At 43.4% G+C, this 15259-nt stretch overlaps 1 protein-coding gene across 17 annotated transcripts; it reads left to right on the top strand.

Moving 5' to 3' along the window:
• Positions 1-1356: 1356 nt before the first annotated feature.
• GIN1 (gypsy retrotransposon integrase 1) lies at positions 1357-14511 on the top strand. Of its 17 annotated transcripts, none has more exons than XM_055699825.1 (9): positions 1657-1858; positions 4124-4198; positions 5312-5452; positions 6322-6515; positions 7570-7875; positions 8566-8754; positions 8850-9017; positions 9481-9769; positions 12758-14511. In XM_055699825.1, exons 3-9 carry the CDS (start codon positions 5314-5316, stop codon positions 13054-13056), a joined length of 1584 nt encoding a protein of 527 aa, XP_055555800.1. In that variant the 5' UTR covers positions 1657-1858; positions 4124-4198; positions 5312-5313; the 3' UTR covers positions 13057-14511. The 17 variants fall into 17 exon arrangements, with proteins under 17 accessions (XP_055555793.1, XP_055555805.1, XP_055555797.1 ...); XM_055699823.1 differs by having other exon boundaries at positions 5307-5452; XM_055699832.1 differs by having other exon boundaries at positions 1661-1784.
• The last annotated feature ends 748 nt before the right edge of the window (positions 14512-15259 follow it).

The following is a 15259-nucleotide window of genomic DNA, read 5'->3' as shown; positions in this document are numbered from 1 at the left end:
AAAGTTCATTTGGCTCAGCCTCTGGAGGCCTGATCTGTTCTAACCACAAATGCCAGAAGGATGAAAATCTATTTCGCAGAACAATCAGACAACCAAGACAAGCCAACCAATACAAAAATTTGTATTTCTCACATACTGAACCATAAAAGAGGCACACTACATCAGTCAAATCCTTATGCCAAAACCAGTTCTACATAAGCAGTAGTTTTGTTATTGGTTGAATCAAAACTTGTTCACCAAAACAAGATTCTATTTGAAATTTGATACCCCAGGTGAAGAAAAAAAAAAGTTTGGCTTGCCACTAGAGTAGAAAAATGAAGCAGAAGGGATGCAGAAATGATGGAAATGGCACAGCTTAGATTAAGGGAAAGAACACTTAGAAAGATGCAACATAATGCAAAATTACTATAACAAACAACTGCAAAGAGTAGCTTTTCAGCTTAGGGCACCAGATAGAAGTGGTTTGGATGAGAAAGGAAACCACATATTTCACTGTGGTTGTGATACCGATCTCCCCTAGTCTTCTTTCTTCTGAGGAGAGCAGGTAACTACAAAATCAACTACTACAAGGCAACAATAAAAGCGCCAAAAAACCAGAAGGCTGCTCTATCTATACACCTCTCCTACCTAAGCACCTGACTGGTTATTATCTGAGTACTGTATGTAAGTTACTTTCTTTCCCAGCTTGATTACAATGCAGAGAGCAACCTCCCTTGCCCCAAGGAATTTTGCACCGAATTTATCATCGGTTTTGGGGATATTAACAGTGCCCCAAATCCAGCGGTTTAAGAGACATCACACCACCAGCACCCCACCCCGTTTAGGAATGCTGCCTTTCACCCCATGTACTTCTTTATACCAAAAAGCTTCGCCTGCCTTCCAACAGCACACCGCGCTGCAAACTCACATTCCTGCCTTTTCAGCAAAGCTGCTACTAAAACCAGAACAGACCACAAAACCAGACAAAACACTCGATACGCTTATTGGCCATAGCCACCACGTTTTACTGATGATCGCAGCTTACCGAACAGCACGACTTAGGTCTGCGCGGAAGACAAAGAGCACAGGAGGGTGCTGCCCGTGCTGCGCTCAGGTAAGGGGGGCGGACCCGGCCAGCTGCCCACCACAGCAGTAAGCTGCCCGCTGACCCGGCTCCGCTCCTCACGGCACCTCCCGCTGCCGCCGGAGCCGCCGAGCCCCGAGGCGAGGCCGATACAGCCCCGGGGAGCCCGGGCAACAACCCTCAGCGCGGCTGGCCCCGGGCACCGCCCCTCCGGCCCGCTACCGGGGCAGCCGCCGCGCCAGGGCGGGACCGGGCGCCGGCTCCTCACGGCGGGAGGGGGGAGCGGGGCAGCGGCCACCACTGCCGGCCCCCAGGCCGCAGCCCGAGGGAACGACCTGCCCCACTGCCGCCCGCCACCGCCCCCCGTCGTCGATCCAGCTGACGCTCCCCGCATCCCCGGGGTGGCGGGGAATGGCGGAGGGGAAGGAGGGAGCGCCGCGAGCAGCACCGGGGAGAAGCCGCCTCACCTGCGCCTGGTGCCGCCCGCGCTCCCCCGGACCATTAAGGTGCCGCCACCGCCGCCCGCCACCGCGCGAGCCGCCCCGCCCCTCGCGGCGGCCCGCCCCCACCCGCACCCCCCCGCGCCTGCCTCCACTTCCGGGGGCGCCACATAAGTCTCGGGGCGCAAGGGCCGCCGTTCTGGTTGCCGGGCCCGGGAGAGGTGGTGTTAAGCGGGCCGCGCCCCTTGAGACAGGCCGCGCCGATACCTCTGCTGGAGTAGGTGCGTGCCCAGGGCCTCGGCAGCTCGCCGCGGCGCCCGACGTGCCCACGACCTCGCCGCGGAGCGGAGAGCAGGTGGTGGGGATCGGCGGCGGGGAGGGGAGAAGGAAAAAGATCGCGTCGACGTCGCTCCTCGCATGCGTGAGGCCTGCGCGCTGGGCAGCGGCGACTCGGGACTACCGCTCCCAGCGTGCCCTGCGCGGGCCGGGGGTGGCGGGCTTGGCGTCGGGCGGGAGCGGGACTGGGGTCCTTGGCGCGGTGGCGGCGCCGCGCCGGTGCATGCTGAGGGCGGGCGGGACTCCTGCCCTGGAGGAGACGCTTCTGGGAGGTACGGCCGGCGCTGCCTAGGGCGATAAACCCTTGGCTCAGCGTACCTGCCCTCTGGGCCCTGCTGCCCCCGCCCCGCCGCCCCGCCAGCCCGGCGGAGGCTGCGCCTGCTCCCGCTCCTGGCCCCGTGTGGCGGCCGCAGCAAACGATAAAGGAGTGTTTGCGCCGTGGTGGGCTGGGGCCGTGGGTCGATTTACTTGCCCGTGCCTCGAAGGCAGCACTTGGCTGCGGCACAGCTGCTGTCCCGACCCAGGCCTGTGCCTGGCGCCGTGGTGCCCGCGGCCCGTCCGGGGGTGTCGGGCGCGGAGGCACCTCAGAAGTGAGGGTGTTCTGGTGTGGCGGGGGGCGCTGTCAAACGTGGCTCAGGCTTGCGAAAGCCAGGGAAGGATGTAGGCAAACGTGTCAGTCTTACTTACAGGTTGCTGGAAGCACTTTGGTTAGGCTTCAGGGCTCCACGGGGAATTCCCGTTCCTGATAGGGATTGCAGATGGAGGCAAGGGAAGTACTCGAAAGCTGGACTGAAAAAGCAGTTTTGCAGTGAGCTTTGTGTGGGAAAAACAGGCACTGGAGAGTAAAATGTTTAAGGTTTAGCAGGTGCAACTGTTTTGGCCAAGACACGAGTGCAGAAGGAGCCCTGGTTATATGGAAGTTTCATTCTCTTTGCTGAAATACTTTCCTTGACTGTAAAGCAGTGTATTTTTTTCCAGCTTCAAAGGTATTTATTACTGATTGTAAAAGTCTTTGGGTTTTATGGACTACCGGATGTATTATGACTATTGATAAAGATAGCATATGAATTATCCAAAGTAATATGATTTATTCTAAATAACAGAACCAGAAGATCTTATAATTTATTATTTTCAGGTGCTTTTTTTTTAAGATTAGGCCAAATGAAGTAAATTAGATACTGGGGGGGAAAGTGAGTAGGGACACAGGAAACTAAATATCAAGGAAGGAAACTTAGGTACTGCTGTCCTCTTATGCAGTCATCCAGCAGACTATTGAGAGCACTTAACTTAGTTTGTTGGATCAGGATCCTACTAAATACATTAAATATGTGTGGATACTATGCAATGCATTATTTCTTCATTGGCGTATGTATGATAGAATTTCTGTTTAGCTGACATGTAAGCTGTGGTCCTGCTCAGATGCATCTTACTGCTGTGCAGCTTAATTTTGTTAGAGTCGATAACAGTGTACTGCATGGAGAATATTCACTGTCTTGGGCAAGAATTTCATAAACAAAAAGTACTGGAAGAATAGATATTGTTCTGGAACATATTTTCTTGCCATGTGTGAAAGTCTGCATCAAGCCAAAATGGTCCGTCATCCTAGCAGTTAAATAATAAATCATACCTGGCTAGTTCTGACTTAGTGATGCTTAGCTAACTGCAGGACTGGCTTTCAGGAGAACCCTGAATGAAGCTTGAATGCATGCCTCTGGCAGATAGGATATTTTAGTTGCTCTTCATGAGTATTCTTTTACTGTCAGAAATGCTAATGACTTATTTAAAACAACAGAAACACAGATTTTATCATGGTAGCCTCACCTTCTTTGTGGCTGTTAGTTATCCAATTTACCAGCTCAGTGAGTTGCTGTGGCTTGTATTGTCAGATGTAAATTTACATGAAACTGCTGTGCCAGCCAAGATCACTAAAACAGTACTCTGTTCTGGCTGTACTCCTTTCCTGTTCTAAAACACCATGTTTCCTCACAGGCAGGATTGCAGCAGTGAAAAGTTTTATCTCTGCTAGTTCTCTGAGGTGTGAGAATTTTGCTTTGAAACATTAACGCTGATGACAAAGAGACTTGGCTGTTACTGAAACCTGGCTCTAGGTTGTGCAAAATGAAGTATTCAGTGGAGTGGTGGTCTTATCACTGTTTGAATGGGAAATTCCTGGCATGCGTTTGACGTTGATAACACCGCAATGTTTAGCCCAGTTGTATGATGTAGAATATCATATATATATAGATATTCTATAAATCATGTAGAGTATTTTATTTTCTGGCAGGAATGGAGTGGATAAAAGCAGACATAGTTATTCTTTAGAGCTCTTTACCTCTTTTCCACCCCTGGTATATTAAAGGTAGGTGAGAATCTGTAAATTGACAAAATAAACATCCTGACTTACACATTTGGCTTTCAAATAATATCACCATATAATGATATAGTATGGATTCCAGAGTGACTGGATACTGTCGCTTTCCCATAATTATATGCTGCTTAGCAAATATGGCAGACAAACTGATTACTCTTTCTAGCAGGCTATGCGTTATCACAGTGTCTAGTCTTGGGAACTGTCAGGATGAGGAAGAAATTTGCTTAATACTGTGGGTAACCAGCGTAAATTAAGAAATTATGACATGGCAGGCCCCAAGCCTGATCCTGCTTTTGTAGACATCAATTAAAGCAGGATCAACTGCTGTTCCATACAAATCTTCATTGCTACTGGAACAGATTGGGGGTGGGGGGTGGAAGTGACTGAAATCACATAGTGCCTGCATGAATATTTCTGTCTGTGAGTGTATTTGCTTGTCATTATTTGTGAATTATTTTGATGCTGTTTTTCCTAGACCCAATTTCTTCTTGTACCAATGACACATTTTACTAATGCCACTTTAGTGTATTAATAAGATCAGGGAAGTAGCCAGTGTGAGGGAAAGAAATGTTACCTTTTATGCAGAGTCTGGTTTGGGAGGTCAGAATCTAATTGTCAGATGAAGTAATGAACAAAATAAATTTCTGTCAGTTTCCTTGAGGGAGTTGTTTTTTCCTATTTACCTATGTGCTTTTTTCCAACTAGGGTGGCTCTTTGGACACATCTAGTTTCCAGCGCACCTGCACTGAAGAGCTGTCAAAATGTTTAAGAATGAGAATTGCAACTTCTTTTTCTTTGCTCTCATTTTCCCCTCTTGTCCAGTGAATATAGTTGAAGTATCCGCTGTTTGGAAGAATAAAATAGAGGTTGGAAAAAAACAACCAAAACTTTGCATAGAACAAAATTAGTGTCTTATGCAGTATTTCTTACTGCTAAAGCTGGTAACAAGGGCATAGCAAGAGCAGCGCACTGGCTGGTGTAACATCTTAGATGCTACATTATCAGGGTACCTCTGAACTACAAAGGAATCAGTAACAACTGAAGATGTGCTCATGTGACAGTTGCTCCATCTAATGAATCTGTGCATTTTGTTCAGTGTAGCAATGGTCCGTAGTGGAAAAAATGGTGGGCTCCACCTGAAGCAGATTGCCTACTACAAGCAAACAGGGGAGTATCATCCCACAACATTATCAAGTGAAAGAAGTGGAATCAGGAGAGCAGCCAAAAAATTTGTTTTCAAAGGTAAAAATGTTACTTCAAACTACTCTGAAAATAGTTTTTTAGGTGAACATTTGCTGATGAAATAAAAAAAAGGAAGTAGGATCTTGCTTTGCAGCATACGGTGATTTTAATATACATTCTCTATGACACAGACACTCTACTTAACCCTTGTTAATGTGTAATAGGATGTTTACAGAAATTCAGTCTGCGTTAGTCCATTCCAGGAGGGATTTATATATCTAACTAAAACCCAGAACTTGTTCTAGATACTGTGGAAGTACGTAGCCATTGCAATCCATAATTCAAAGGACTAAAGAAAGGGAAATCCAGATCTGCAGCTGTAGACAAGGAATGGTTGGTCTGGTCTGGAGGGTGCTGTGTGTGACTGGGCAGAAGTGCAAGCCATCTGTCACCCTAGAGCCTCCCAGCCCTTCCCAGCTTTATTTCATCCCTATGAGGAGGTGTATGAGCCTTTTTAGGGTGCTGTGCTGTCTCAATCCTATCTGTCAAGTTTGTGTAGAGAGAAGGCAAGGAGGAGTTAAAGCTGCAAATCACGGTGTCAGGTTGCTGGCAGACAGACTGGAAGTCTCATAAACAGGTCCTACTTCCCCTTCCCACCCTCTGCATTAGCTTGTGTTTCAGTCAAACTTGCTGTGGAAATGTTTGCATTCTGACTTGCCCTTGTAATGCCTCATGTCCAGATTAACAAACACAGGTAAACAATTGGCTTTTTGGAAGAAGAAATTACTTGTAAACAAAAAGCCACATTTACACAGAAGTGAATTGAAGTTGATTTAAAAATTCTGTACTAAATTATGCCCAGTAGTTTGGTAAACTAAGCAAAAGACAGAGCACTTGCATGTAATTTGCTGGTACTTTTCTTCTTTCAGAAAATGAATTGTTCTATGTTGGAAAAGACGGGAAACAAATGCGCCTGGTAATTGTTTCAGATGAAGAGAAGAAAAAGGTACTTGAGAAGTGCCACAAGAATGCTGCTGGCAGTCATCATGGCATATCAAGAACGCTGACTTTAGTGGAATCTAATTACTACTGGACCTCTGTAACAAATGATGTCAAGCAGTGGGTATGGTCTCATAGCTACAGGATACTTTTTTAATGTAGTCTTACAAGCGTTTTGTGATAATATGGCTTTGATACAGCAAGCACCTGTACTGCTTCATGATGAGGAAGCATAAGTTTACAATTAAACAGTAAATGGTCGTCTTGGCAAAGCACAGTGTTTCTTTTTTTTTTTTTTCTACTGCTGACCACATGGCTTGCATATTGCTGGATGTTACCCAGTGTTGAGGAGCCATACTGCCTTTAAATACACAGGGCACATACAGTCTTTGAGAAGAGGTTTCTTTTGCAAGGCCTCTTATGTATCTTTGTTAGAATGGATTGTGCCATCCTAAGGTGATGTAGCCAGAGTGGCTGCTGGCAGATAAGATTATGAAAAATGGTGCCTCTGCCATGCAATTAGGTATATAGTTAAAACAAATCACTGCTTAGGAAAGTTCCTTCTCCTCCTTCACCCAAAGATACTTGGATGGGATCCCTGAAGAAACTGTATGTAAATGTCCCTTACAGCCAAATTACTGTTGTTATTGGCTTGCTGCATCACCTGAATATTTATGTGCAACTGTAACATGAACTGAAAGTGCATCTTTGCTTTCAGTTCAGACTTGGACAAAGAGGCCTGTGACTTGTATTATGCATGTAATGTTACATATGTTACCAGTGTTTTTCAGCAACAGCGTACACAGTAGAACCAAAAGGGGAGTGATTAAGACTGGCTGCTTCATACTTCCTTTAGTATTTATAGGTGGAAGTGGGTATTAAAATTTGTACTGTGGACTTGAAAGAGCACACTGTGCTTTCAGGATGGGAGAGTTCAGCTATGAATTTCTGCACAAGTTCTTCTCCCGGCCTTCACTGCTGTTTGGTTTTGGTTTGGTTTTGTGCTGAGGCTGAAAAATCTAAGGGTAAAAAATAAGTAAGATGATAAAATGAATTTGTTTTGCATTGCCTAGTCTGACCTAACTTAGAGGAATAGTGGAGATTTATGTTCCTGCTGATTGTCTTAAACCTTCACCATCGCTTTTTATTGATAGCATCCTCCCTGATTTTTGCACTAGGTGTATGCTTGCCAGCATTGCCAAGTGACAAAGAATACAACCACCACACCATCCAAAATAGACCCTATCAAAGCAGAGGACCCATGGACAGCTGTCACTATAGATCTAATGGGACCTTTTAATGTTACCAACAGAAGCCACAACTACATCATAATTATGACAGACTTGTTTACAAGATGGACTGTTATCTTGCCGCTGCACGACACTTCAGCAGCTGAAATTGCAAAGGCAATCATAAATGTGTTTTACTTATATGGGCCACCTCAAAAAATGCCTATTGATCAAGGGAAGGAGCTTGTTTATCAGGTATGTATTTACATGACTGGCTTCTTTTATTGCCACACTCCCCCCCGCCCCGCCCCCAAGAAAAAAAATAAATTTCCTCTGTATTAAATTTGAATTTCAGACCATTCTTGGAAAAGACTGTAAATATTTTAATTAAAAAAATATAGAAGTTAGCACATACAGAAAATTATAAACCAGTTACTTGCAGTTATAACATTATGCAGTATTTACCAGGGTTTTATTCTTTGGCTAAAGAACAAAGCAAAATGATTTTCTGGCAGTCATAGTGCAGGTTTTGTCAGTCAGTTGAACTGACACACTTTCACACTCCAGAATGCCATATTTCATTCATCCATATTGTCCAGTACAGCAGATAATGAAGGGTAGTTTTGACATTGGCCTATAGTGATTATGAAGAGCTCTTCACACTTTGATCCTCTCAGAGATGATGGAATCATAAAACTGATATGGAGGAAATGACAGATTGAATTAGTGGGAGAAATGTGGTTAGAAACCATCAGTTACTGGCTCCTAAGCTCTACTGGTTCCTTTAGCTCTCACTCTCAACCCTCGAATGTTTGGTGGAAATATGTATGTAAGACTTCTATCACCATCATAGCAACAAAAAGGATAGAAAACTGAGTTTGTTTACTTAAACTGTGTGTACAGAAGAAGGGAACCTTTAGTAATTGTGTTCTTTTTATTTTGAAGATAAATGAAGAGCTGTTTGCACTGTTTGGAATGAAACAAATTGTGTTGTCTTATCCTCAGACAGATGATGCAAATGAAAGAACGTGTAAGACAATCAAAGCTTTTATTAACAAATACTGCACCAACCATCCAAATGACTGGGATGAACATTTGTCTGCTATTGCCTATGCTTTCAATTTGACAAATTTGGTATGTGAAGGTTCTTCCTGTTCTGACTGAAGTTCCCCAAAATATCTGCAAAGCTGTATGCTAAATTCCTTGCTTTTTGCTCCACATTTAAACAGGAGCCACATCAAAACACCCCATATTTCCAAATGTTTAATCGCAACCCATATGTTGTTGAGCCAATGAATATATGTGTGGAAGGAGAATACAGTATGTTTGCCAAAATATTTGAAGCAACTAAAAAAGCTAGTCAAGCACTGGAAGAACAAAAAACCTCAGATTGCCAGGTAAATGTTACATATTCAGATTTTACTAGTAAGACTGAAGATAGAAAATGATGGAAAGGCTTGAAATGTAAAGTATAACTAGCCTTTTAAAGCAATGTAGGGGTTTGTGGGGATCTTGGGGTTTCAGTTGCTTTTTTTTTTTTTTTTTCTTTGCCTATGATCCCTGGATTCCAGTGTAACAATTCCTGTATGTATTTGGAGGGAGTAACCTTAAGAGACCTATTGCCAAAGATTCATATCTGACTTAGAGGGCTGCGTATCTACAGAAGCTGAAATCCATTGCCTATGGACTATTGATTTACGAAGACAAAATAAATTCCTTTAGAACTCTCCAGCCCTACATATTACGAATTACACACATCTGAAACCACTTTGTTATGCTTCTGCATTATTAAGCAGTGTTACAAAAATATATAATCACTTTTGGAAAAGGAAAATGTAATTTATGTGTATCTTTCTGCAGGTGGAGAAAAACACTTCAGGTGAGCAAAATATTAGAAACAAAATCACTGTCAAAAGGAAGCCAAAGCAATTAAGTACCCTTCGACTTAAAGTTGGTCATGAAGTCCTCAGGCGAAGAAAAAACTGGTGGAAAGATGGTCGTTTCCAGTCAGAATGGGTTGGTCCTTGTATTATAGAATATATCACAGATAATGGCTGTGCAATATTAAGAGATGTCACAGGATCCAGGTTGAAAAGACCCATCAAGATGTCTCACCTTAAGCCATATGTAAGAGGGTCCAGTGAAAAAGGTATGTGTGTGTATTTTTAATATATATATATATATATATAAAAACCTAATATATATACTCTACAAAGTTTGTGGGTTTTTTTTTTTACTTTTTGGTATGTCTTGGTGTTAGGTTAGATTATCAGAGTGAAAGAATACTGATTTACCAGCATGAAATAAATTAACACTGAGTTGTAATAACTGCAGTTTTCAGTGAGGAGAACAGTGCATGTGAGTGGCTTCATACCTATGTGGAGCATGGAACACAGCTAATGAATCATGCTTTAAGTCTGTTTTAAAATTGCTTCTAATCTGTGGTTTGGCCCTGTTCGTGCTGGCTGGTGAAAACATGCTAGAAGTATGATCAGGCTGAACTTCAAAGAGCACTTTCTGACTGTTTCTGTTTTGATGTAGACAGGATTCACATTTATTTTGCTTGTGCAGTGGAAACCTGACTTTTTTTTTTTACTTAGTCTGACTGGTGCAGATGGTACAACGGCAAAAGTGCCCTCTAAGCCTTAAAACAGAAAAAATGACTTTCCAAACAGATTTGTTTGGAGAGCTTATTTTAAAATAAAACTGCTATTGAAGTAGTAAATGTGTTTCTCTTACCAGAGCAAATAAATTGTCATGCTCTGCCGTAGGACTAGAAATTCCCAAAGACTTGGGTAATCAACCACCAGTCTTGCTCTTAAACACTCAGTGTGTCCTTTTGCAGTGCTGCTGGGTTAATCGAACAGTGGCAGCTGTTTCTTTTCTGTTGCTGCTGACTTTGAGTCACCACAGACATTTTGAGGGAAATGAATACTCTGTTTTTAGAAGACTTCTGTTACAAAACAGGCTGCTTTTTGGTTCAGGGTTCTTGAAAAGTAAAATGATTCCCACCCTATTTGCATGTGTGGTTAAGATTTGGTTCTTGAAACTGCATTAACTGCATTGAGGTGGTAATTCCTTCCATCACCCCTTAAAACTAAGGGATTTGCAAAGCTGAAACTAAGTCTGGAATTCTGTGTGAGAAGCTGATATTTATGCCAGTTGTTAGTTACAGATTTTATAACCAACATACTGATTCCATGTCACATCTCTCTTTCTGTCAATCACTGTGTGGCTTCCAGTTCCTCTTTAAATTGCTGATCCATAAGCAGCAAGTCACATGCATGTCAAGCATGCAGAGAATCTCCAGCTATTACAATGACTTTGCTAAATTATGTTACAATACAAGAAGTTAAGTGTAGTTGTGTTTGCTGCAGAAACAGTACATAAACAGTTTCTTCCCTTTCCCAGGAAGCGACTGATACAGGCAAAAAAATCAATGGATTATGAGTGCTTATGAATCTTAAAATTACAGGCTGATATTAATACATATTTACATTGCTTAGAGAAGTAGACCAGGCTTTGCCAAAATAATTACCAGCCTTTATCAAACAGCCTAACAGCAATCAAGAAAGCATATTTTTTCAATTGGGTAAGAGCAGTGAAACCGGGCAGTGAATGACATCTTTTTCATCCATAAACGTATGGATGAAATCCTTGTAGCAAAGGACTTCTCTTTATTAGCAGGGGTGGACTTTTTTTATTGGCAGCTGCTGTGGTGTTAAGTCTGGTGGCTCTCCCACCAGACTGGTGCCATAACCTTGGGTGGGAGCAAAGCATTTTCAGTGTTCTCTGTGGAATAAATGTGGAAAAAGTACATCTTAGGTGAGGATATTTGTGGCCTTGCCTACCAACTTTGTATTACTAAGTGTTTTGCTTACTTTACTCTGAAAATCTGAGGTGTTATCTTGTCTGTATCGCACTTCAGATGTGTGAGTTTGGGAGTTTTAAAGTGGAAAGTCTGAAAATGCAGTACTCACTTTTTCTTTTGTGAGGGTAAAATCTTCTACAGGTAAGAATGGGCAATCGGAAGCAACGTATTTTTCCCTAACCTTGGTCACTCTTGGTCTAAAGATAAATCCTGAGTCAGTGCACTGACAGAGCCCTAGGTACAGGCATCGCATATTTGCAGTCTGGGTGTACCTGGATTGCTTGCTTCCTGGCTGTCTTTACAGCCAGCCAGAGTTTCCAGGACACTCGTTGGTTCAGACAGGTAAGTGTATGTATGCACTGTTCTGTTTTCCTTGTTTGAGTGTAGTCTGGTTTAAATATTAAACTCAAGGGAATGCCTTTGGGCCCAGTGCAGAAAGGATGCATGAGTGTAAATAGGTGATTTAGGACAGATCTCTTCAGAAACATGACAAGAAAAGTAGTTTCACCTCCGCAGTAACTCCCACAAAGATCCCACTTTGAACCTACGTCTTGCAAAGGAATTTGTAGCCCCCCATGCAGAGATACGTAATTGTTGAATGGCTCTTCTGATTTAACAGAACGCTTAATTTCACACTAGTGTCTTAGGGCCCATCTTCTTGCTCACACTAACCTGATCATCAAATATTAATGCCATGTTGACAAGTACACTTCTAACTTGTCTGGTCAGACTGTTTTCATTTTACTTGAATTCATTTGTAAAATACAAACACTGTAACCATATATCGGATCGAAGAAAAGCTCAATAGTACTATACAGTAGCAATCACCATTACTGTCTTTAAATTCTATAAACTTTTTTTATTTCTTTTTTTCTACTACTTAATGCAACACAACAGGCATTTGTAAGACTTCCCAGCAAAAGCTTGGAGTAGCCACACTTCTCTTGGAGTGTACAAAATGCAAGAATCTGTGTGTCCATTCAGTTAAGGTGGTACTAGTTCAGTAGGTGGCTATGACAGATGTAAAGCTGGTCATTGACCTAGCAAAGAAAAACTCTGAATGTGGAGTATCGCAGGCATTATTTTGTGGATATAACGAGATGCAGCCAAACATTTGGTACTCAGTGAAATTAGGAAATTCACATTATCACACTGATGGCACTCAAACATTCTTGTTCTCATATGGAAAATGTTTTCAAAAGTAAGTTAATACCTCACACAGTATGGCTTGAAGGATCTGGTTTAATGGCTGCTTTTCTTTTACAGACAATCGGTACTTTTTACAAGGTGCAGTAGTTGTTGACCATGACTATATTGGCTTATCTGAAAGATCCTATAATCCAAGTCAACAAGAGACCGTTGCTGAAGGCGAAATAAATGCCTACACAAGAGATGTCATGCCTGCTATACAAATGCTACCTGCAGCCTGCAAAGACCAAGAATCAACAGATGGTAAACATCATTCTGAGCTGACAGAGGATCATTGCATTGAATCGAACACTGCAAAGTCAGAGCAATGGTCTTCACCTTGTTGGACACTTCAGACCAAGATGGAGGATACTTAAGTGTAGCCCTATGTCACACTGCATTGCTAAACAGTGGGGAACTTCTGTGGCAGACTGAAAAAAATATGTAATTAGCTCCAACTTCCTTAGCCAAATCCACTTTACTACTTTATGAATGTAAGAGTAGGTTTCCACTGGTTAATTTGTATGGGCTTTAAGAAAGAATTGCTCTGTTACCAAAAACTTAGGCAAAACCTAGTAAATGCACATGTTCTACTATTGTATGACTTGCAAGGATGTTGTAGGTGTCTGCTGATTAATTTATGTGGGCCTTGAGAAGCGCTCACTTGGTGACCAAAAGTATGAGTACAACCTAGTAAAAGCACATTTTCACATTGTACACTGGAATTTCAGATTTTGTTGATAGAATGGCAGTGTGGCCGCACCTTACTGTTATCCTCTCAGGACACAATGCATTACTTCACTGTAATGATCTTTTCATTAATCCTTAGATGACTCCTTCATGTGCAGAAGTACTGTGGAATGAATATAATCTAAGCAATTTGACGTGGATTTTGCGTCTGCTGTAGGGAACCTCATGTCCTTTTCCTGTTGTATAACAGTTTCCTATTCTTTCTGAGAAGTTGCAGACTCAGACTTTTACAGCTTTTAATTTATATCTAACCCACAGCTCTAAGATCTCACAAAACAGTAATGCTGCCAAAATTGAGTACGTGTAGTGTTCTGCACATGAAACAATGAGGCCTTCAGCTACTCCCCGCTCACCAAAACTCTGCTAGGGTGAGCAGTGTCGATTTCTCAGGCATGTCAAAATCTTAAGAGTATTCATTTGTGTTTTCTTGACAAATATATGGTTTCCCTTATGGTTACATCTTTCCAGAATCAGTACAGGTTTGGAGATTTCCACTGGCAGTGGTGTAGGAAAGGTGAAGCACTGGTATTACTTACTTTCTGAATTCCTGAGTGATTTATTACTGGTCTGGACTTCCTGCTGAGAAGACTGTATTGCAAAGTCACCTGAACAGGAATTACTTCATGTGGAGAACTGATGAGTGCAAGTCAGTTCTTTTTATGGGGGACTGACACAAAGAGGAAGAAAACTAGCAGAAAACTGAATTTAGTAATTCAGCAACTTCTGTCTGATACTTTGGAAGAGTTGCTTGTCTCACTCTCTGAACATGTGCATTCCCCCTCTGCTTCTGACTTGTAACACGGGTGGAGGAAAGTACTATTTATTAAGAGTTTTCAGTTAACCTGAGGTAATAAGATGTGGTCCTCAAGGTTTATGAGGTAACTCATACAGAAATTCATACCTCATGTATAGTATGTCAGCTGTGCAAGAAGAGAGCTCAGCACCATGACAGGATTCTATGTTAAAATTCAAATGAGAAATGCTCACAGAATCATGTAGGTTGGAAAAGACTAACCTCAAGATCATCAAGTTCAACTGTTAACCCAGGACTGCCAAGTCCACCAGTAAACGGTGTACTTGGATACTGCATCCACGTGTTCTTCAAATACCTCCAGGGATGGTGATTCTACCACCTCCCAGGGCAGCCTCTTCCAATGATTGACACCCTTCAGTGAAGAAATTTTTTCTAATACCAATCTAAACCTCCCCTGATACAGCTTGAGGCAGTTTCCTCTTGTCCTGTTGCTTCTTGTCTGGGAGAAAAGACTGACGCCTGCCTGCCTACAGCCTCCTTTCAGGTTGCTGTAGAAAGTATTAAGCCCACTTCCCACCCCACCCCGCGCCCAGTCTCCTTTTCTCCAGGGTAAACAACCCCATTCCCTCAGCTGCTCCTCATAAGACTTGTGCTCCAGACACTTCACCACCTTCTTTTCTTTGCCTGTCTCTGGACACGCTCCAGCACCTCCAGGTCCCTCTTGAAGTGAGGGGCCCAAAACTGAACACAGAATTTCAGGTACAGCCTCACCAGTGCTGCGTATGGGGGGGGGTAGGGTGTGTGGTGTGTGTGTGATCACTCCTAGCCCTGCTGAGGACGCTATTTCTGACACAGGCCAGGGTGCTGCTGGCCGCCTGGGCCCCCTGGGCACACTGCTGGCTCCCGCCCAGCCGGCCGTCACCCAGCACCCCCAGGCCCTTTCCCACCAGGCCCTTTCCAGCCGCTCTGCCCCAGCCTGTAGCGCTGCGTGGGGCTGGTGTGACCCAAGGGCAGGACCCGGCACTGAGCCCTGCTGAACCTCACACAACTGGCCTGGGCCCATCGCTCCAGCCTGC

Source organism: Falco cherrug, chromosome Z (assembly GCF_023634085.1).
Source record: "Falco cherrug isolate bFalChe1 chromosome Z, bFalChe1.pri, whole genome shotgun sequence".
NCBI classification, from domain to species: domain Eukaryota; kingdom Metazoa; phylum Chordata; class Aves; order Falconiformes; family Falconidae; genus Falco; species Falco cherrug.
Note: the sequence above shows the minus strand (reverse complement) of the source record. Positions and strands in the feature narration are given on the sequence as shown.